A 23,696-nucleotide genomic window follows, 5' to 3' on the forward strand; every position below is an offset into this window, starting at 1 on the left:
GGCAACATTTGCACTCGATACTATAGTCTATATAATAAAAATACCTTTATTGTCATTGTACAACCTGTGTACAATGAAATTAAACAAGCCTCCCCCCCCCAACACTCAGTCTCGTTGCACTCTGTGTGCTTATTGAACAACACACCACCTTTCAAGTCATTTTCGTTATGTTATTTTCTGTTCAACAGCCAAACAGCCCATGGATAAAAGCTAGTTTTTAGACCAGGGGTCAGCAAACTTTTTCAGCAAGGGGCCGGTCCACTGCCCCTCAGACCTTGTGGGGGGCCGGACTATATTTTGAAAAAAAAAAATGAACAAATTCCTATGCCCCCAGAGATGCATTTTAAATAAAAGCATACATTCTACTCACGTAAAAACACTAGACAGGCCCCACAAATAACCCAGAGATGCATTTTAAATAAAAGGACACATTCTACTCATTCTGAGTCCCGGACCGTCCGCGGGCTGGATTGAGAAGGCGATTGGGCCGCAGCCAGCCCACGTACCTTAGGTTGCCTACCCCTGTTTTAGCCTGTTGGTACAACTGATTATACTTCTATAATCAGAGGTGATGGCTGGGATGTGAGTCATCCCTGAGAATTTTTCTCGCTCTCCTAAGGCAACGATCCCTTGTGATGTCATCTAGTGGACTCAAGGGACAGCCCATGAAATCATGTGCTGTATTCACCACCCTCTGTAGAGACTTTCTGTTCGTCTCTGTTCATCTCTGGGTCCTTGTTCCCATCCTAACCATAAATCTCTGATCTCCTTTGAAAACTTAATAAAAACCCAGCATCAAAAACATTGGTGTCCATCATCTGCAAAATACTTAGTGAAACTCAGTTGGGAGAGTTTGATCACACAAAACAAATCGGGGATCGGACTTTGAACAATATGTGGCGCATTAATGACAAAATAAGGCATATGACCTGTTGCCTGCCAATGTCAATATTTGAGCTAATATTTGAGCTAATGCACAATATTTGAACTCAGTGTTGCTTATGTATATAGAGGTGAAAGGTAAAGGACCCCTGGACGGTTAAGTCCAGTCAAAGGCGACTGTGGGCTTGTGGCGCTCATCTCGTTTTCAGACCGAGGGAGCCGGCGTTTGTCACAGACAGTTTTGTGGGTCATGTGGCGAGCATGACTGAACTGCTACTGGCGCACGGAGGACCATGATGAGTGCCGGAGCACACAGAAACACTGTTTACCTTCCCGCCGCAGCAGTACCTATTTATCTACTTGCGCTGACATGCTTTCGAACCACCAGGCTGGCAGGAACTGGGACCGAGCAACGGGAGCTCACCCCGTCACGGGGATTTGAACCGCCGACGTTTTGATCAGCAGGCCCAAGAGGCTCAGTGGTTTAAACCACAGCGCCACCCACTTCTTATGTATATACATGTGTATAGGATTGTCCTCTTCCACTTTATTTAGTTGTTCAGATAATAAGCAGCTAGCTAGAGCTATTATTTATACTTCTTTTAGCCTGCCTCTGCTCCAAGCAGCTCTTTGCTTCATGCAAAATTTCTCCTTCCCCTCAACAACACTGCGAGGAAGGCTAAATTGAGCGGTGGCAACATAAAAGGTCTTCCAGTGAACTTCTTGGTGGAGCAGGAATTGTAGAAATATCCTCCTCCAAGTTTTGCCAGGGGCGTGTATGCATCCTAATGCTTGAATTCTTTTTCCCTGCAGGTTTCAGCCATGTGGCTCTACCTGGCTGCCCTGCTGGGGCTTTACTTCCTTCGCCGATGGTACCAGGAGAGACAGACGGTGGAGAACTTGACGGAGAAATATGTCTTCATCACGGGGTGTGACTCTGGCTTTGGAAACCTACTTGCCAGGCAGCTGGATGCCCGGGGCCTGCGGGTGCTGGCAGCCTGTCTCACGCAGAAGGGGGCAGAGCAGCTGGGCAAGGGCACCTCAGGGCGCTTGAAAACCACCATTCTGGATGTGAGCAGCACAGAGAGTGTGGCGGCAGCGACGGAGTGGGTGAAAGGGTGCATTGGAAGCAAAGGTGAATCTCTACCTTCCTTGTGGTGCCTCTGTGCTATTGGTGGGACCAGCGCGGGATTTACGTATAGGCTAAACAAGCTATAGCTTAGGGCCCCACTCTCTTGGGGGCCACAAAAATATAAAGGAAAACAACAACTGGATGTACATTTCCAAAATATAAGATAAAAAACAAATAAAATAAAACCTACATACAGCAACAGTGTTTTGGGTTGTGTAGGCTCCTATGATGTAAGTAATGGGCCCCGCCTGCTAGCCTGTTCTCTAAAATATCTCTGGTTTGCTCATATCTATATCAATTACTTTGATAAAATACATATTTTGTTATGTGCAAATGGCTTTAGATACCTATTAGGTCCATAAATTACCATATAGCATATATTCAAAGTCTCCTTCTTTGGCGGTCTTTAAGCAGAGGCTTGACAACCATATGTCAGGAGTGCTCTGATGGTGTTTCCTGCTTGGCAGGGGGTTGGACTCAATGGCCCTTGTGGTCTCTTCCAACTCTATGATTCTATGATTCTATTCAGCACAAAAAAACAGCTACTATTTGTTGTTGACAAAGGACGGCAGGACATATAAAGGGCCCCATTACCTTCAGTAGCTTAGGGCCATACCAAACCTAAATCCAGCCCTGGGTGGGACCAGGGATTAGAATTGCCTCTCTGTATTCATTTGTAGGCCACTTTCCCACAAAATTGTGCCCCAAGTGGCTCACAACATGTGAAATGAAGAATAAGCATAACAATTCAGAAAAAATAATAAAAGGAAGAATTCCATAAGTAAACACAAACAATCTATGCATGTGATTAGCTTATTTCCAACTTTATTGAGCTCTGCTAAGGTTGCCTAAGAGGATGAACATGCCTTCTTTCTTCACACAGGACTCTGGGGCTTGGTGAACAATGCGGGTATAGGGGTCCCAGCAGCTCCCAACGAATGGCTGACCAAAGATGACTTTGCAAAGGTGATCAATGTCAACCTTTTGGGGATGATTGATGTGACGCTACACATGGTGCCCCTGGTGAGGAGAGCCAGAGGGAGGGTGGTCAACGTGTGCAGTACGATGGGACGACTGGCCTGTTTTGGAGGTGGTTACTGCCCATCCAAGTTTGGTGCGGAAGCCTTCTCTGACAGCCTGAGGTAAAAACGAGCTCTGTAGTTTCTTCTTTTGCAACATGCAACCACCAGATGGGTCATTCCATATCAAGTGATCCAACTTTTTCACCCCATGGCACCCAATTATCTTCATAATTTGTACACTTGTTGATTGAACAAAACTAAGTTTATAACTGAATTTTTAATTTTTTATCTCATCCCATTTTTTAGTTATGAGGGTTTGAAATTTGAAAAAAATTGACAATTTTGGCCTTGCCAGACTACACAAAAACCTTAAAAGCTCAGACCAGAATTGAGATACGTCAAAAGCGAAAACACCAATCTCTTCAGAACTGCATGGGATTTAATATGATGTATGATGGACTTAGTTTAACATTAAAATTTAAGTTATAAAATTAATTTTTTAAAAAAACAATTTAAAAATATTTCCAATTTTTTTTCTTGGGATCTCAGTCGGATCACATTTTAAAATAATATTTGTACATACATGTCTGCCTTATTGGGTTCTAATTAGGATAAATGGGTCTTCTGTTATATTCTGGGAAATATAATAGATTAAACAAAATTTCAAACTATATTATCAGTTACTTCAGGCATTTCTTTAGAAAGTCATTCAATTAAAAGGTGTCTGAAAAGCTAACCAGGCTTTTCTTTTAAACGTGTGTTACAAAGCTGAGTGATAGCTTGCTATTGCATGATAGAATTAATGCTTTGAAAGAATTCTTGTTAGTACTTCATTTCATGAACATTACAACAAAATACATATCAAATAAAATTATGAAAAAATTAGGGTTTTTGAATTTGCAAGCCTGAGATCGGATGTGTGGCTCCCAGTCCACTTTTGCTGTCCATGCTCTAGATCAGGGGTCGGCAAGGTTTACCTAGCCTGGGTCGGTTCACTCAAGCAGAGATCCCTCCGTGGGCTGGGTCACGAGTGTGTGAGTGCGTGCCCATGATTTCCAGCATCTGCGCATACGTGATTTCTGGCACCGCGGGAGCGAGTGCCCGTGCCGCACGGAGCACGGGGACTCTCCGAGCGGGCGGCTCAGTTCATGGCCGGCTCGTGGGCTGGTTAAACAACCCCCGTGGGCTGCTTGTGGCCCATGGGCCTTAGGTTGCCGACCCTTGCTCTAGATGGTTTTGTCTAGGTCCTAGGCCAGCCTACCTGGCGGTGTTGCTGGTGTCACTTAGGAGAATACAATGCAATATCTTTATTGTCGTTGTCCCATACAGAACAATGAAATTGAAAATCTACATAAAATCTACATTCAAAACCCCCTAAAAACTCTGAAACCCCATTTTAAAATACAATATACTCCTATAAAGACTCCTTATACTGCGTTTAAAACCAGAATTGCATTTGGGTAGAAACTGTTTCTCAGGCGGCTAGTCTGGTCTTTTATAACCCTATACCTTCTTCCAGAAGGCAGAAGCTGAAAGAGATCATTTCCGGGGTGCGCACTATCCTGCGCTATCTCTGCAGCTTCAGAAATAGTGCTTCAGGTTAAGAACTTTGCTTCAGGATGAGAACAGAAATTGTGTTTCGGCGGTGCGGCGGCAGCAGGAGGCCCCATTAGCTAAAGTGGTGCTTCAGGTTAAGAACAGTTTCAGGTTAAGAACAGACCTCCAGAACGAATTAAGTACTTAACCTGAGGTACCACTGTACAACCATTGCTGTAGTGTTTAGTTGCTGGGCAGAGCAGGGCCAGGCTCACGCAAGAGGGCAAAAGATAGGGGACTACATTTCTCTTCTTTTCTCTCTCCTCCCCCCCCCCTTCTTTTCAAAAAGAAAGGTGTTCCTTTCCACGGATCCAAAAACTTGACCTGCAATATTACTGTGGCTCAGTAACAAATGATAATTCTTTACTTTTCTTCCCCAATTCAGGAGAGAGCTCCATCCTTTTGGAGTCCGAGTCAGCATAATTGAACCTGGTGGTTTCAAAACACCTATTTCCACAAAACAAGTAGAGCATTTTCAGACTGTATGGAGCCGGGTACCTTCTGACATCAGAGACACTTATGGGCAGCAGTACTTTGAGCAATGTGAGTAGAGATGGGGGAGAAAGCCAGTTCGATTTGCATTTTAATGCAGTTGTATCTCATTTACACTTCAAGAAACAATAAGCGAACTGACACACAGCTTTCCTTCCGAATTTGCACTCGCCAAAATTTCGCAATGCAGTCTGGAAGCACCTGAAGGTTCTTTTCTTTGGCATCCAAAATAGTTCCAGATGTTCCTCCTTTGATTTAGCTATCATAGGGAGGATGCTCAGAAGATTAAATTTGCCTCCTGTGTTGCTGCAGATCCAACTGTTCATTTGTTTGTTTCTCTCACACAGGTTGCAAATCGTTCCAACAACAACTTGATGGTTGCAGCGACAAGCTTCACCCGGTCACCGACAGCATAGAACATGCCCTGACATCCTGCTCCCCTCGCACTCGCTACTCTCCAGGCTGGGATGCAAAGTTCTTCTACCTTCCTGTCTCTTACTTGCCAACCACCATTGCAGACTATGTGTTGACCCGCTCTGGGCCCAAACCAGCACAAGCCGTGTAGATGACTGTGAAGAACAACATTACAGGTGGCCAAACAATCTATGGATGGAACATTGAATCTTTTAGGATCTTATTGAGATGCAGGCTTAGTAATCAGGAGCTGTAAAGAGAAGTGGTTTTATTTTTCTTTGATTCTCTACTATTGGCTGATCTAGGAATAAGCCCCATTGAACGCAGTGCAACTTACTGTAAGTCTGAGTGGACATGCATTGTATCCTTATACAGTGGTACCTTGGGTTAAGTACTTAATTCATTCCGGAGGTCCGTTCTTAACCTGAAACTGTTCTTAACCTGAAGCACCACTTTAGCTAATGGGGCCTCCCGCTGCCGCCGCGCCGCCGGAGCATGATTTCTGTTCTCATCCTGAAGCAAAGTTCTTAGCCTGAGGTACTATTTCTGGGTTAGCGGAGTCTGTAACCTGAAGCGCATGTAACCTGAAGTGTATGTAACCCGAGGTACCATTGTAGTTCCTTGGAGTGAGGGAAAGATGTGCTCCCCACAAACCAACTGGAATGAATGCCCAAGTAAAGCTGGTTATAATCTAAACTACGTGTAAGCTTTGTGCAGGCAAAGTAGGTCATCTGTAGGCCAACAGGCAGTCCCAACATTCCTCTGTTCCAGCAATTGCCGGGACATGTCTGCAGTACACAAACTCAGGCAACCTTAGACCCAAGCCGTAGGGCTAAGCAGCACAATGTGAGCTTATAAAAATTGAAGGATGGGTGTTGCATAAGCACTGGTGTCATCCGTTTATCAACCTGGTGGTCTTTCCGTGGGGCCTATACATCCCTTCACCCCCCGCTGTTCCCCCCTCAACATGAATCTTCTGGTTATCCTTCCGCCTTCCTTGAAACATACCTAGATCTGTACTAAGCAGGAAGAACTGTCTTCACCACTCCTTTCAGTTCTGAATGGTTTCAGCACTCCATTGGGCACCAATTCCACTGTCCATTAATTGACACCCACACTGTGTGTTTGAAAGGCAGCCTGGGAAGTGTAGTTTAAGGGTGCTGGAAATTGTGGTTCTGTGAAGCCAGCTCTCTTAGCAAACCCCAGAAGCCATGGCTATTTAGAGGGCTCTAAATGTATTCTGTGGGTGTAATGTATGTTAATGGGCTTATAATATTATTATTGCTGTTATAAGATAAATAATAATTGTTTTGTTCGTTAGACTTCATCATGATGGCCCACTTGCTTCTTGTCCCCTGAGGTAGAACCAACATTCTGGTACAGGTATGGATACCTGGCTTTCCTTTGCCTCCGGTCGCCTTACCTTTACTCGGAGGGCTGAGGGCTAGGGCACCAAAATTTCCCATCCCCACAATGGCCTTTAGAAATGATTGCTCTGCTGAAACACCAGCAAATTCTATTTATCATTTTGCACAAGACCCTGGCAGCACACCAGTCCTTCCTGCTTCCTGCCAGTAAATGACTCATTTAGTGTTGGGCCATTCAGTCCAGGAAGAAGTCTTAGAAAGAGTGGCTGATAGGATTAATATGTGCAATTACAACTTTTTGGAGAATTACAGCTTTGGGCTGTAATGACAGCCAAGCCAACCTAAATAAATGGAAGCGCTTTATGTAACTTACTGGATCAGCTGATTGGAAGCAGAATGAAAGTCGTAAAAAAAATGGGGACACAAATTTTGAACTGCCGTAGACGGGCATTCAGGTTTTAAGAAGCGCATTATATTTCTAATGAATCTTTCCAGATCTAGCAAGAGGGGGAGCATTCATATCTATTATTTCCATCTGAAATCACTGTAAAACATTGCATAAGAAAATGGAAGCATGCACAAATATATAAAATTGCAGGGAAAGAAAATAGGAAAACCAGACACATAAATAGATAAAACCACTTTCTAGCTACTTTTGCCTCATCCGAAACAGAATGCTCATTACATTTTTGCAGGCGCAGGAGGATTGTAGACTAGCTTGTGTGCTGTCTTTTGTTACTTGACACAAAACACAATAATAATATATTTCTGGAGTTACCACATCTTGTAGGCTTGGGAGCTCTTCTGGTACAGTAGCTGGAATAGTGGATGGATCTGAGGTGGAAAGACCTGGCCTTGGTTCCTCCGCCTGATTTTCCTTGCTTTGTTGTACTTCTGTGCCTCCTTTCATTCAAATGAATCTCAAAGAGGTTTACAAACCATAAATAACAGTAAGTTAATGAAACACAGTATCACAAATACTTAGCTATGAAGTGTTCATGGGTGAACTTGCACCTGTTCCTAACTCATAGATAATGGATGATAAATCCATTCCAAGATATTCCCTCTTAGGATGCTATTCTATTTTTTTTTGGTACCTTGGAAAGCTCCGAGTTACCACAATAACCTTCACCCCACTCTGGTATTGGTGTTGTGGTTTTGGCTGCAGATGCATGAATTGAATCTATAAGAAAGAACGATATGGTATGCACTGTGTCACATAAATGGGCCATGCTGAGCATTTGCTTTAGGATCTAGCAATGATAATAGGGACGTGGGTGGCACTGTGGGTAAACCACAGAGCCTAGGACTTGCCGATCAGAAGGTCGGCGGTTCGAATCCCCGTGATGGGGTGAGCTGCTGTTGCTCAGTCCCTGCTCCTGCCAACCTAGCAGTTCGAAAGCATGTCAAAGTGCAAGTAGATAAATAGGTACTGCTCCAGCGGGAAGGAAAACGACGTTTCCGTGCACTGCTCTGGTTTGCCAGAAGCGGCTTAGTCATGTTGGCCACATGTCCCGGAAGCTGTACACCGGCTCCCTCAGCCAATAAAGCGAGATGAGTGCCACAACTCCAGAGTCGGCCACGACTGGACCTAATAGTCAGGGGTCCATTTAACCTTTAAATAGTTGGAAAAAGCACCTTTACCTTTACCTTAATGATAATAGGGGGGGAAACCTGTAGCCCCAGCCTCTACCCCTTTTTCTTCAACCACACTGGTTTAGCACTACTTTACTCCCATTTTTGGCCATGCCACACCTTTTCTTTAAATAAACAGAAGTATTCTCATACTGTATATATTCTTGCAAAGACACTGGTAAAATGTGGGCTGGATGAGATAACTGTTAGGTGGATTTGTATCTGGTTGACTGACCAAACCCAAAGAGTACTCATTAATGGTTCCTCATCTTCATGGAAAAACATGCCACAGGGTTCTGTCCTGGGCCCGTTGTTCAATGTCTTTATAAATGACTTGGAAGAAGGGATTGAGGTGATGCTAATCAAATTTGCAGATGACACTAAACTGGGATGGGTAGCTAATGCCGCAGAAGACAGAATTCAAGACGACCTTAAGAGATTGGAGCACAGGGCCAAGACTAACAAAATGAATTTCAGTAGGGACACATGTTAGTTTTGGCCCTGTGCTACCCCTCCCAGTTTGGTGTCATCTGCAAATTTAATGCACCAACATATTAAGATGGGGGACGCCTAGGTTGCTAGAAGGACATGCCAAAAGGATTTAGGGTTCTTAGTAGACCACAAGCTTAATATGAGTCAACAGTAGTATGCAGCAGCAAAAAAAGCTCATATTATTCGATCCTGCATCAACAGAAGTCTAGTGTCCTGATCAAGAGAAGTAGGACTCCTGATCTATTCTGCTTTGGTCAGACCACACCTGGAGTCCTGGGCACCACTATTTAAGAAGGACATTGACAAGCAGAAACGTGTGTAGAGGAGGGCAACCAAGGTGATAAAGGGTCTGGAAGCCACGTCTTATGAGGAATGGTTGAGGGAATTGGGTATGTTTAAACTGGGTAAGAGGAGACTGAGAGGAGATATGATAGCCATACAGTGGTACCTCGGGTTACAAACACTTCGGGTTACAGACTCCGGAAGTAGTACCTCGGGTTAAGAACTTTACCTCAGGATGAGAACAGAAATCACGCGGTGGCAGCGGGAGGCCCCATTAGCGAAAGTGGTACCTCAGGTTAAGAATGGTTTCAGGTTGAGAATGGAACTCCGGAACGAATTAAGTTTGTAACCAGAGGTACCACTGTATTCAAATATCTAAAAGGCTGTCACATGGAAGATGGAACAAGCTTGTTATCTCCTGCTCTGGAGGCTTGGACCTGAACCAATACTTCAGTTATCAGGAAGAACTTTTCTGACAATAAGAGCTGTTTGACAGTGGAATGGTCTCCCTTGGGAGATGATGGACTCTCCTTCCTTGGAGGTTTTTAAGCAGAGGTTTGATGACCACCTGCATTATATGATCTAGTTGAGACTCCTGTGTTGCAGTGGGGTGTCCCTTCCAGCTCTATAATTCTGTGATTCTGCGATTCTATGTGAAGTATCACTGAACATGTTCAGAGTGCCTTTCCTTCAGCACACCAGATGAATGAGCACAGGAATGGATGATACATTTTCCTAAAAGCTAAACAGAAAACACACACTTTTTGGGGTATGCTGCGTTAGTCAGTAAACAGCCTAAAATATTTTAAATGGGTAAAATGTCCACATTAAGAACCTATTGAATATGCATGCTTACTGTTGTTTAAATCAATATATTTGTATTAAAGATTTCTTAGTTTACAAAAAGACGTGCATTGTCTCTTTTTTCAAGTGGTGTTTTCCACAGATCAGTTTCATTTGTTGTGAGACATTAGTGTTGCATGCAGGTTGGGAAGAAAAGGGGGAAAGGGGGAGGGTGGTGGTGAGTGGAGTGGGGTGGGGTGGGGTGTGGTGGTTATGCTTCTTTTCTACTTAGTGTGTGTGTTGGGTTTTGTTTCAGCGTCACTTGTGTGGGTTCTCTTACTATTCACTTGTTATATTTCCTTGGTGGTGAGAGAGGTGGCCTAGGGTGGGGTTGGTTGTCTTTGGTTGGCTGTTGTGAGATTTGTTTATGTGTGTGAGTGTGTGGGGGTGGGTGTTTTGGATCAGGTTAGCCAGATTGATTCATATGCTGTCGGTGGATTCTTGTTGTTGTCTTGTTGGGCTAAGTAAGTGATAAAGGGAAACCATACCGGGGTGAAGGCATCTTCTTCTATTTGTCCCCATGTCAGTTTCAGTTTATTGGTTAGCTTTTCTAGTAAGGCTGTTTCCCATACAATTTGATACCATTGGTCCATGCTTATTCCTGACAGGTCTCTCCAGTGTCTGGCTATGATGCTTCTGGCTGCTGAGAGCAGGTGGATTCTGAGTTCTTTATATTGTGTGGGCATTATTGTCTTGGAAGATGTTGAGTAGGACCTGTTCTGGGAAGACTTCTAATACTTGCTTAGTTAGTTTGCATATTTCTTTTATGCAAAATGTCCAGAAGAGTTGTATTTTGGGACATTTCCACCACATGTGGAGGTATGTGCCTGTGGAGGTGCATCCTCTCCAGCATTTTGGTGAGGCTCCTGGGCGTATTAGCGTATTAGTTTCCGTGGTGTTAGGTACCATCTGTAAGTGAGTTTCAGGGTGAGGTTTTATATATATATAGGTGAGATGGATTTAAAGGGGGGTTCTAGTCCATTGGGTGGGGTTAATTCTCATAGCCTATGTCGTCCTCCCATCGTTTTTTGATTACGTCGAGGGGGTTCATGGGTTTTTAGAGCAGTATTTTGTATATTATGGATACTATCCCCTTGCCGTATCCCTTTGTTGTTAGGAGGAGGTTTTCAATGGTTGTCAAGGGCCTAGTTGCTGCTGATTTTACTACTGGATTGTTTAAGAAGGTATGTAATTGGCGGTGTGTTAGCCAGGGCATTTGGGTGTCCCCTAGTTTGTCTTGTATTTCTTGTGTCAACGTGGGTTTGTTATATTTGTAGAAGTCTGCTAGGAAAGCCAAAGGCTTGAATATCTTGTAGTCTTGGTTTATTAATGAGATTGGGTGGTATGATTCTTCTTTGACCCTGCCTTTGAGTGATTTTGGGACAGAGACTATCTTGGAGGAGGTCCAGGTTTTAAGAATGGGGTCCCTTTTTATGATGTCATTGAATAGGCAGGTCATAGAGGGCATCAGGGGTTCTTTGAATTTCTTAATAGAATTCTGCTGTAAAGCCATCTGGGCCTGGGGCTTTGTGTGGTTTTAGGTTTTTGAGACCGTAAATATTTCCTCTGGGGTGATAGGACTGTCCATAAATTCCTGTTCCTTATCAGTTAAGGTTGCCATGGTCAGTCCTGCCAGTATTGATAAGAACAATCTATTTGTACTATTTATAAACACATGTTGTTGTTGTTTTGTTGTTAAAGACTGAGCTATCTGGAAAGCTTCCTCAGTCAGGGAAGGAATACTCAGAGAGAAGCCAGTTGTTTTAACTCTTCCCCACTAGGGGGCAGCAGCAGCTCATGCATGTGTAGGTTCTCGTTTGTAAGTCCTAATTCACAAGTACTCTGTGCTAATGAATCGGCGACTCTTCCACAATTTGTTATTATGCACTCTTAACAGCAGTTATGTATTTCCAAGCTAAATTGATATCTGGGCTTACATCCGCTGGGCTGAGGGAGAAATCCGGGTTAAAAATGCCCCGGTGTGGCAGGCAAGGAACAGATTTTTTAAAGGAAATCTCTGATTTCAGCTTAATTACTCTGTGCATGGGACGCGGGTGGTGCTGTGGGTTAAACCACAGAGCCTAGGACTTCCCAATCAGAAGGTCGGCGGTTCAAATCCCCGTGATGGGGTGAGCTCCCGTTGCTCGGTCCCAGCTCCTGCCAACCTAGCAGTTTGAAAGCACGTCAAAGTGCAAGTAGATAAATAGGTACCGCTCCAGCTGGAAGGTAAACAGCGTTTCCATGCGCTGCTCTGGTTTGCCAGAAGTGGCTTAGTCATGCTGGCCACATGACTCGGAAGCTGTACCGCGGCTCCCTCGGCCAATAAAGCGAGATGAGTGCCGCAACCCCAGAGTCGGCAACGACTGGACCTAATGGTCAGGGGTAGCTTTACCTATATAACTGGCAGACCTTGTTGACAAGCTTCAACAGGCAAAGGAAAGCACCAGGAAAGAGAATGTGTGCATTTCTATGGAAGGCATATGTATGACGTGCAGAGGCGATTTTAGGGTAGGGCGACCAGTGCAGTCACCCTGGGTGCCACACTGCAATGTTGTCGAATGGAGCATGTGGCGTGTGTGCCGACTCTTAGCATTGCCAAGTCCAGCTGTTGGCTGCATCCACTCTGATGAGCTTGCAGGTGCCCTTAAGAGCATAAGAAGAGCCCATCTGGATCAGGCCCATCCATTCCAGCCTCCGGTTCTCACAGTGGCCAACCAGATGCCCAAAGGAAGCCCCCAAGGAGGACCTACACACAGCAGTCCCCAGCTGTGATTCCCAGGATCACCCATGGCAGCAGAACCCAGCCATTCTGGCCAGCAGCCCTTGATAGCCTTCTCCCTCATGATCTTTATCTCACCCTCTCTTAAAGCAATCCACGCTGGTGGCCGATGCTCCCTCTGACCCTTGCAGTGTGTGGTTGACGTTGGCTGTCCTGTGTTTGGGTCTTTGAGTAGTCTAGTAAATCTGTATCTTCTGGTCTGGAAGGACCTGAAGAAGAAGAAGAAGAAGAAGAAGAGTTTGGATTTGATATCCCGCCTTTCACTCCCTTTAAGGAGTCTCAAAGCGGCTAACATTCTCCTTTCCCTTCCTCCCCCACAACAAACACTCTGTGAGGTGAGTGGGGCTGAGAGACTTCAGGGAAGTGTGACTAGCCCAAGGTCACCCAGCAGCTGCATGTGGAAGAGCGGAGACGCAAACCCGGTTCACCAGATTACGAGTCTACCACTCTTAACCACTACACCACACTGGCTCTGGTAGGAAGCATGACGATTCCTTGCCCAGATCATTCTCCAAGCATGAACAGAGGGGCTCAAACATGAAGGCCTAGAGACACACTCTACCCCTCACTTCCCCAGCCCCATGCAACAAAAGAGCTCTTTCATCATCTCTCTGGCAGGCATAATGCTCGGCCTCTTGCTCACAAGAATTATACATACCTGCAGGCGAAAGAATAGCAATGGAGTCCTCAAGCTGAGCATGACTCAGGTTAGCTTAAATAGATGGTTGATATTCTCCTGTGGGATGAATGTGGTAATTTGGGTTTCAATCAGCCTCTTGCTTTTTCCACCAGGCCAATGAAACCGTCAGCGGTGATGATAAAAAAAAATTAAATGACCACTTTCAATTTCATCTGTACCAAAGTGCTCAGGAAAGATGTAACTTAGAGGCAAATGTTCTGCCTCTTTTTTTAACTCTCTCTCTCAAGAAAGGAGATGAAGCCTAAAGGCTGCCTAGAAAACCTTGAGCCCTGATCCAGCAAAGGTTTGTTGTACGTGACTAACCATGAATTGGTAGCATATTTACTCGGAGGTATGTCCAGTGGTGCCAACTCCCTGGGAAGTAGCATGCAGAAGGTTGCAGGTTAAACCTCATTGCTTTCCATGGCTAGGATTGGCAACATTTCCATATCAGTGCTCTGAAGAAGCGTGCATGCACACGAAAGCTCATACCAATAACAAACTTAGTTGGTCTCTAAGGTGCTACTGGAAGGAAAATTTATTTTATCTTGTTTCAACGTTTCCATATGTTCATTTCATTGTATCCCACTCTTCCTTTAAGAAGCTCACAGTGTGAGGGGTTAAATAACCACTGAGCCTAGCGCTTGCCGATCAGAAGGTCGGTGGTTCGAATCCCCGCGACAGGGTGAGCTCCCGTTGCTTTGTCCCTGCTCCTGCCAACCTAGCAGTTTGAAAGCACGTCAAAGCACAAGTAGATAAATAGGTACCGCTCCAGTGGGAAGGTAAACGGCCTTTCCGTGCGCTGCTCTGGTTCGCCAAAAGTGGCTTAGTCATGCTGGCCACATGACCCTGAAGCTGTATGCAGGCTCCCTTGGCCAATAAAGCGAGATGAGCGCCGCAACCCCAGAGTCGGCCACGACTGGACCTAACGGTCAGGGGTCCCTTTACCTCCCATTTTAGACTCATAGAATTGTAAAGTTGGAAGGGCTTCCTTGACCAACTACATTCTTTGTAAGGCTCCCCTGTGGGGCTCAGGAGCCCAGTTATGTCCCCTCTTGCCTGCAGAGCTGGCAGCTTCTCGTCCTTTTTCGAACACCCTCCCTTGTGGAGTGTTCCTTTAGCCTCCTCTCTTCTCCCCTCTCCTTGGGAGTCCTCAGAGCAGGCCCTCTGCTGCCCCTGGTTTTTAAGCTGCGCTCACCACTCGAAAAAGAGGTGCCTCTTCACACTGCCCCATAGGGGCCTGGGAAGAGGATACCCCCAGTCTTGGTGGCTCATCCGAGATTGGCCATAGGTGAATGGGAGGCCAGCAACTTACCTCAGGTGGCAGCAGTGGGCACTCAGCTCCCAGGCAGGCCTTGCACACAGCAAGCAAAAGAAAGGTCAGCACTGTGCCTGTCTGTCTGGCCTCCAGCTAGTCTGTCCATTCCCAACAGCAAGGGCTGGTGGATTGGCTGACTGGGCTCCCTCACCCGCTTGCTTGCTTACTCCGAGGCCACCTCAGCTCCTGGAAACCAGCACCCCCCAGCCAGACCCATTCGCTTGGGGAGCTTGTAGCCAGGGCTCCTGCAACAAACAGCCACACAAGCCTTTGGCAGGCAGAGACACAAGACGGCATCAGAGGAAGGAGGGAAGGAAAGTGGGATGGAGGCCAGTGTTGCCCGCAGCACCCCTGTCCATCATTCAAGGCACCCCAGGGTGCCACGGCACACTGGCTGGAAACCACTGATCTAATCCAACCCCACGCAATGCAGGAATCCTGCACACAGCCAACCCTGGGTGAGCTCGAACCACCAACCTTCTGGTTAATAGCCAGACCCATTGCACCACTGGGGGACATGACTGGTCTAAAGTCACCCAATAAGATTCATAGCTATGGGCTGGGATTTGCACCCACATATATCTGTGGTCTAACGCCAATACTTTAGCCACCATGATAGGAAGATCTTAGTACCTGTGTTGATTTTAATGCCTCTGTCCAGCTATGCGGTATTGAGACAGTTCAATATATTCTGGTGCCTAGGACAGATTGCTTCAACAATATATTCCTTCTCCCTTGTCCCTCCATTCCTGCATGAGTGACAGAATTCCAGAGGTTTTCCAGCTGTCTGGGATTGTTCACCCGGTAGAGCATGAGATTCTTAATCCCAGGGTTGTGGGTTCGGGTCCCACGTTGGGTAAAAAGATTCCTGCATTGCAGGGGGTTGGACTAGATGACTCCTATGGTCCCTTCCAGCTCTATAGTTCTATGACTTTAACTTCCCTTAAGGTGTGTTTTGCATGGCTGGGAAGACCCACTTTCTGGCCAAAAAAATCCAAAGAGGAAAATCTCAAGTGTTTTTCCCAAGACCCCTGTTAGCAAGAGATCATTCTGACTCTCCCTGCTCCCAGGCCTTTGGGGTGCTCAGTACAGAATGAATTCTGCCAGTTTCTTTCCAGGGAGCCTGGATTCTGACAGTCACCTCAACCACCTGCATCAATCTTGTGTCCCACAAACCCACACAGGGCCAATTAGATGGACCTCATGCAAATCGACCTGGTTGCCTGACACTCTTAATAGGTTGGTTTATCCAGTGGGAAGCAAATGTCCCAAGGGAATAAATATTTTATCATTCAGTTCTTCCTCTTGACTTCCAGTTGGCTGATGGTCTCCTTTTCAAAGCTCTTGGGGTGTGTTGGGCATAACGCTATAATGAGATAGGGCAATTGTTTTTAGGTCCATTGTTTTTCTGAATGGGAAAGGAGGCTTGTTTCTTTGTTTGTTTTCCCAATAATGATCCTCCACACTCTGGACTGCTTTAATTGCTGGATAATTAAGCTTTCATAGATCGGGGAGAGGGATGATTAAGGTGGTAAACTGAGTTCTCTTTCTGCACAAAGGCAGCAAAATGATTGGGATGCACGCTAGAAATAATGCCAGCTTATTTCCCAACCAGGCAGGCTTAAGCAGTATGTGGACCGAGAATTCCCAGAAGTACAAGCTGGATTTCGAAGGGGCAGAGGAACCAGAGACCAAATTGCAAACATGCGCTGGATTATGGAGAAAGCTAGAGAGTTCCAGAAAGACATCTACGTCTGCTTCATTGACTATGCAAAAGCCTTTGACTATGGAAGTGAGAGCTGGACCATAAAGAAGGCTGTTCGCCGAAGAATTGATGCTTTTGAATTCTGGTGCTGGAGGAGACTCTTGAGAGTCCCATGGACTGCAAGAAGATCAAACCTCTCCATTCTTAAGGAAATCAGCCCTGAGTGCTCACTGGAAGGACAGATCGTGAAGCTGAGGCTCCAATACTTTGGCCACCTCATGCGAAGAGAAGACTCCCTGGAAAAGACCCTGATGTTGGGAAAGATGGAGGGCACAAGGAGAAGGGGACGACAGAGGACGAGATGGTGGGACAGTGTTCTTGAAGCTACCAGCATGAGTTTGACCAAACTGCGGGAGACAGTGGAAGACAGAAGTGCCTGGCGTGCTCTGGTCCAGGAGGTCACGAAGAGTCAGACACGACTAAACAACTAAACAACAACAATTTCCCAACTTGGGTCCTGTGACTGCAAACTCTGTGTTCAACTTTTTATGGTATAAAGCAGGGGCAGTCAACAGGGTGCCATCCTTCCCTGACCATCTGGTATAGGATGGCTGTAGAGCAGGGTTGAGGAAACAGTGACCTTCCAGATATTGTTGGACTCCATCTCCCAACAGCAAGGCCAATGGTTAGGTATAATGGGAGTTGTAGTCCAACAATATCTGGCTTATGCAACTTCACCTGTTTCTTCTGCTTACCCAACGAAGCCTAAGTCTTCACCAGTTGAAGTTCTGCCTGTCAAGCCAGCATGAAAAGTACTGGAACTGGTGTCCATGAACATCTGGAGGGCCACACCAGGCCCCGGTCCCTGGACTAGATGACATTTGATGTCCTTTTCAACTCTATAGATTCTCTAAGGACAAAATTCTGTTTTGTAGTGCAGACACAGCCTGGAAGATATACTTGTGGATTCTCCTCTTTCTTCATCTGTTCTGGGTGACGGTAGAACACACTCTTCTCTTCAGGTTTACACATGTGTGCATAAGGTGGGATCTGCCCTCTGCCTGCCTCCAATCCAGATCTAGGCTTCCCATAACACTCTGTTCAGCACAGTGAAGCCCCATGTGGATCCTAACCTAATTATCCTCTGCAATTACTATTCCACAGCTGGAGCCCATTGTCACCTGCCTCCCAACCAATAAGAGGCTCAGTGCTGGTGGGGTGCTACCAGCCAGCTGTGTTCATTCCTGTGATGCCAACTAGAAGCTGGGAAACAGCTGTGACTCTCTTGGTAGCCAGAGCTCTGCATCCAGCGATAACATATTGAGCTTCCTTCATGCTTGGTCAGAAGAGAAGCAACCCAGCAAGCTACACATTTGTCAGGTAGTTGGTTTCCAGCCCTGACTATGGGTTGACTACTAGCACAATTTATTCCTCAGGAACTGCTTTCCTCTGTCGGTTTTTGCACTTCTTGCTAATTTCAGTTTTTCAACAGTAGCATTGTTTCAAAGATTTGGGAAAGAAGCCGTGCCGGCCTATTGGCAAAAACATCCTTTGCTCTACTGCTTTCTGTTTTGAGCAGCACAATTCAAGATGGGAAGGATTCTGAAAAGAGCTCCTAAGAGGAATGGCTTACCTCAGCACAAAATGTCCATGAGAACAAGGGCCATCACCCATCACTAAAGAGAATATTTGTGGTTGATGAATCATTTGCCTTTAAACTAGTTGAAGTAATTTATTTATTTATTTATTAAATGTATGTACTGCCCTTCATCAAAAGATCTCAGGGTGGTTCACAAAATTGATTTAGTACCACTTAGAATCCTAGAATAATAGAGGTGGAAGGGAACCTGAGGATCATCTCCAGCGGTTCTCAACCTGTGGGTCCCCAGATGTTGTTGGACTACAACTCCCATCATCCCTGAGCTCTGGCCTTGCTAGCTAGGGGTGATGGGAGTTGTAGTTCAACAACATCTGGGGACCCACAGGTTGAGAAAGGCTGATTCTAGTCCAACCCCATGAAATGCAGGAATATGGCTATTAAATTACAGTCTATTTTTGACTTGTGCTTGTTGGACTTCTTCTTGGGGGTTCCAGAGAAGCGACAGCATGATATTGTGTGTTTCTGTGCACATGCGCAGGAACACAATGGACCGCAGGAACCCCCCAAAAAAGATCCACAGCAAAGGAGGACATGTGCAAGGGGATGGAGAAAGGGGTGGGCAAGAAGGAAGTAAAGCTGGACAGCAGGGAATGGGATATCACACATTTTCAGAGTAAGGTATGGCCTGAGGACCCAAAATCCTGGACAAAACTTGTGGTAGTACTGCAAGTGGAAGAAAACACAGGATAAACGCAAGTGTGGATAGGCCCTCAGAACAAGGGTCAAATATTATTTTCTGAGGTGCACAGAGCAATCAAAAGGGCTGGGAGAATCTGTGGGGGAGGAACTGCAGACCCAAAGCCCTGTTGTGTTTATAGTGGCAGGGCAGGGGGCAGCAGAATTTTCCTTGTAATTGATTTTGGTTTTCTTTTTCTATATATAATTTTTATTAAATTTTCTTTTTTACAATTTAAAATACTCATTCTACATCCTTAAGACTTCCCTTCTCTTTCCATGGTTCATTTTACATTTCATAAATCCTTACATATTTTACAAAAACTATACCATTCAGTATTCCATTTTTGCATCCATCAAAACTTGCTTACACTGTTGAATTTATCTTAATGCTTCCAGTGTTTTCAGCCGTACACAGTTTTCCCCCATATATTCAATAAACATTTTTCAATCTTCTTTAAACGTATGTTCTTCTTGTTCTCTTATTCTATATGCGAAGTCTGTGAGTTGTGCATATTCTGTCAACTTAAGTTGCCATTCTTTAGTTGGAACCTCACTCGATTTCCATTTTGGGGCTAACGAAACACCGGCTGCAGTAGTGGCATACATAAATAACCTTTTCTGGCAACTCTGGGAATTGTAGCTCTTGGAGGGGAACATGGGTGTCTGTCTGTCTTGGATCAAATATATATATTTTTCCTGTGCATGATTATAATAGAAACTGATACCGGCCTTTGTCACCCCTGCAGATCTTGGTCTTAGTTTAAGGGAAATTGGCAGGCAACCAGCTGTTATTATCCACACATGCAAAACGCTTTTCTTAACATGATTATTATTCCCATTTCTCAAATGGAAAACAGAGGTTGAGAGATCTGGCATGTCTCAGGGCCATGGAGACTGACCTCTCTTGGACAAGATTTTTTATTTTTGCAGTGGTACCTCGGGTTAAGAACTTAATTCGTTCTGGAGGTCTGTTCTTAACCTGAAACTGTTCTTAACCTGAGGTAATGAGGCATCTAATCATAGCCTGCATTTTTATCAAGGCTTATAGTTTGATTAGGGTCTGTATTTTAAAATGAGCTTAAAGATTTTCAAATGTTTTATGCCAGGCAGAAGACCAGCTGCCTAAGTACTTTGGCAAGATGTTTATCCTCCTGGACAAGGGGCCCCCTGATTTATAGCAGAAAACAATTCTCAAAGTCGTAAAAAAGGGAATTACAGGCTGGGAGCAAGGTTACATTGACCCTACATAATTAAGAGTTGGTAAATAGTAAAATAAAACCCTGTGCCTCCCATTAAATTTGAGTCATATCTTCCTAAGGTTAAAGGCCAAGAGCAAATGGAAAAGAAAGCAACTGGCTGGAGAAGGGGAGTAAACAGAAGAAGAGGCTTTTTTCCTATTTTATTTTGAGGCTGTAAACTATTCCTTCCTTTTGCTTTGAGAAGGTTTATTCTTCTAAAAAGCTATCTATGATAATGTATGAAATATACTGGCTTAAATGTAATTATGCAAAGGATCTAGAAAGAAAGAAATGTTAAATTCTTATTTCATAGAGTCATATTGCTGTAGGAGACCAGAGGGGCAAACGAGCCCAGCCCCCTGCCAGACAGGAGACGCCATCAAGCACTCCTGACATATGGTTGTCAGGCCTTTGTTTTAAAGACCTCCAAAAAAGAGATCTTTCATTGATGATGCATGAGAATGTGAACCCAAGATCTCTGACATCTGTTTAAGATAAAAATTTAAAACTATTAACCATCTGTTTTGGAGGGCAATAGGGCAAGGAGGGCAAGAGGTGAGCTGGTAATTAAGGTTCCTTGTTGAGACAAATGTAAGATATATGACTACTTATTTGTCATTTATAGATAGAAGAATATATAGCTTTTTGTATCCCATAAAAGGCAATAGGAAATGGGTGTATCTTTTAGGATTGGTTATAACAATCAGCCAATAGGAAATTCAACCAGGCTGATTGGACAGAGGCAGCCAAAGGAGGAGCAAGGGGGCTGGGCTGAGGGAATATAAGTGCTGGCCATAATGGCAGGAGACCAGGCCAGAGCTTGGTAACCATATACCACTGTGCCTCTCATTTATTTGTCTGACAAATAAATTATTATTTTAATTTCTCTATTGCTGCGTTGAATATTTCATTCCAGCTAAGCGTTAACCACAAGCAGGGTGCTACAGTATCACTTTAGCTAATGGGGCCTCCTGCTGCTGCCGCACCGCCGGAGCACAATTTCTGTTCTCATCCTGAAGCAAAGTTCTTAACCCAAGGTACTATTTCTGGGTTAGCGGAGTCTGTAACCTGAAGCGTCTGTAACCCGAGGTACCACTGTATTTCTCAAGGTCCCCCTTGGGAGGCAATGTTTGGTCTCTCTGTCGTGCCAGTGGCAGGATGTTTTCTCAAGAGTTCTTTCAATCCAGGTGCAAGAGTCTCCTATTCCCTCCCTGAGGTCAAGAGGAAATGGTGTACAGCAGACACATTTATATAGTGTGCTGAGAGCCTGAGTGGGAGAGCGCACCAGATCCCTCTGAATATGCAAATAGCTCTAATGGCACATTAGTAACCCCTCCGGCTGCTACGTGCCATTAAAAATGATTGCAAAAATGACTGCTTTTAGGGAAGAATTATAACTCCTCTCCTGCTTTGCAAAATACCTGCCTGATCCCATCAACCCTTCTTGTGCTTAGAGAAGCATTCAGTTCTAGCACGACTTTTCCAGCTTCGTGTTTTCGCTTATGGGATGCATTTTCTCAGGATCTCCACACGCTGCTCTGCCCCACCTTGCTGTCAAGATTTAGCAGATAATGAGAGTGGATTTTGTGAGCCCTTACTGTTGCTAAGAGACTTGTACTTCAATCCTGGAAAGATAAACATCCACCATCTATTATATAATGGTCTGAGGACCTCACTGCCCTTGCTATATTTGAATACATTTCTTATACATTTTAATTTCATAGATAAATACCTATCTGGACATTTGGATATCAGTTTATATGTTTAAATTAAGATGAATGTATGGGTGTTATTGTATTTTTAATGTGGTTGAGGGGGTTTCTTTCATTTTATTCTTCCCTCTTTTTCCTTTTTTATTTCTTCATTATATTAGTTCTTAAAAATAATTATATTTATTTATACTGACTAGTTTTGTTTAACTCCCCCCAGCAAACTGAGGTCCCCCCCTTTTTAAAAATGGAGTATATAGTCTGCGCCCATTGCTAAGGTTTGGGGGTTGAAAGTGTGATAACTACAGATGAACAATAACATGGTCTAGTCATAGATAAACCCCACTGATTTCAGTGGGAGAGTTAAACTCATGCTAAACAGTACACTCTTATGCATGTTTACTTGGACTTAAGTCCCACTGAGTACATCTAAGGTTGGCACTATAGCCTCACAGCACAATCCTAAACCTGTTTCCAGAGAAATAATTCCTGCCGAGTTCCTTGGGACTTACTCTAAGGTAAATGAACACAGGACTGCAGCTGTACACTCTGCTAAGTTCAGGGGGAACTAGAAGTGCTTAACTGCAGCAGGATTGTGGCCCAAATATATTAAACATGCAGATTACGATGAGAAAAGACAGCTGAAATGTAACAGATCCTATTCTACTGTGTGCCTGACCCCGCAATCTAGTTTAAAATAAAGACCTTGCGGGGTCTTGAAAGGTACTTGATTGTTGTAAACAAACAAATGTAGTCCCCTGGCCCAAAGCTGAGGAAGTTGTAGCCCTCCCAAACATTGTTGGACTCCATCTCCCATCAGCCCCAATCAATATGGACAACAGTTGGGTTTTATGGCAGTTTTAGTCCAGCAATATCTGGAGTGCAGTCAGATTTAGGGGAGCATGACCAGTTTGGCAGCACTGGGCATGGAACCTCAGCAAATGCTGGAAACTGGACCTAGGGATGCAAAATTTGCATTCTGTCTATACTGCTTAAGGTTGAACTGCACATCACATGCAAAAATATATGCAGAAGAGAAGAGAAGAGAAGAGAAGAGAAGAGAGGAGGTGATTTTCTTGCAAGTATTCAACTGAATGAATGAATGAATCTTTATTTGTGTCAGCCATTGGCCATAGCAATAAAACAACAATACGATATACAAAGAATAGAAATAGAAAGCCAATTATATAAAATGCATTTTAGGGTTTTGATATGCAACTGAAACTAGGGGGGATGTTTTGTGGCAAGGTCAGCTACCAGATGGAGAAGCAGTAGGTGGGAAGAGTTCAGCACCGCCCCCCCCCCCCCAAATCACCACCTCCTGAAGCTGTGTGTCTCCTTAAAAAGAAATTAAAATAAAGGATGTTGGGATTGTGTTAGCTACCTTCACAACTTTTAGTTCAGCTGTGCGGCCCCCTCCTCAGTTCCAGATTACTTAAGGTTGAATGTATGTTGTAAGGATATTGCATTTCCCCAGCTCCTTATTTTGTGCCTGGGAAAATGAGATTCCCCACAACCTCCCTTAGATCATCCATACCGTTCTTGTGATTGATGCGCATTTGCGCAAGTGTCAAAGGCACCTATTGGTAGCTGTCTGTAATATTACATCTGTCTGTAAAAACTTCTGCATTAATATTTTGTTGTGAGCCACCCAGTCAGATGGGCGGCATATAAATAATAAAATGATGGTGATGATGATGATGATGAACTTTCACACACACTGTTGCATGTTTATGTCCTTGGTGACTGTTCCCAAGGTGTGCAACTCACAAA

General features: G+C 44.6%; 1 protein-coding gene across 1 annotated transcript; it reads left to right on the top strand.

The window, feature by feature from the left end:
• Positions 1-1,453: 1,453 nt before the first annotated feature.
• On the top strand, positions 1,454-6,234 carry LOC308471053 (17-beta-hydroxysteroid dehydrogenase type 6-like). The gene is made up of 5 exons (XM_080994969.1): positions 1,454-1,588; positions 1,696-2,017; positions 2,898-3,156; positions 5,018-5,175; positions 5,472-6,234. The coding sequence occupies exons 2-5, from the start codon at positions 1,705-1,707 to the stop codon at positions 5,687-5,689; spliced, it is 948 nt and encodes a 315-aa protein (XP_080851095.1). The 5' UTR covers positions 1,454-1,588; positions 1,696-1,704; the 3' UTR covers positions 5,690-6,234.
• Positions 6,235-23,696: the final 17,462 nt, after the last annotated feature.

Source organism: Podarcis pityusensis (assembly GCF_964106645.2).
Source record: "Podarcis pityusensis genome assembly, chromosome: 2".
Lineage (NCBI taxonomy): Eukaryota > Metazoa > Chordata > Lepidosauria > Squamata > Lacertidae > Podarcis > Podarcis pityusensis.

What these genes read in the sequence shown, in the direction of transcription:
- LOC308471053 (XM_080994969.1), top strand. Translation starts at nt 1,705, where the DNA reads ATGTGGCTCTACCTGGCTGCCCTGCTGGGGCTTTACTTCCTTCGCCGA. An exon ending in GCCTTCTCTGACAGCCTGAG is followed by an intron (nt 3,157 to 5,017) that starts GTAAAAACGAGC and finishes TCCCCAATTCAG; the next exon opens with GAGAGAGCTCCATCCTTTTG. An exon ending in GCAGCAGTACTTTGAGCAAT is followed by an intron (nt 5,176 to 5,471) that starts GTGAGTAGAGAT and finishes TCTCTCACACAG; the next exon opens with GTTGCAAATCGTTCCAACAA.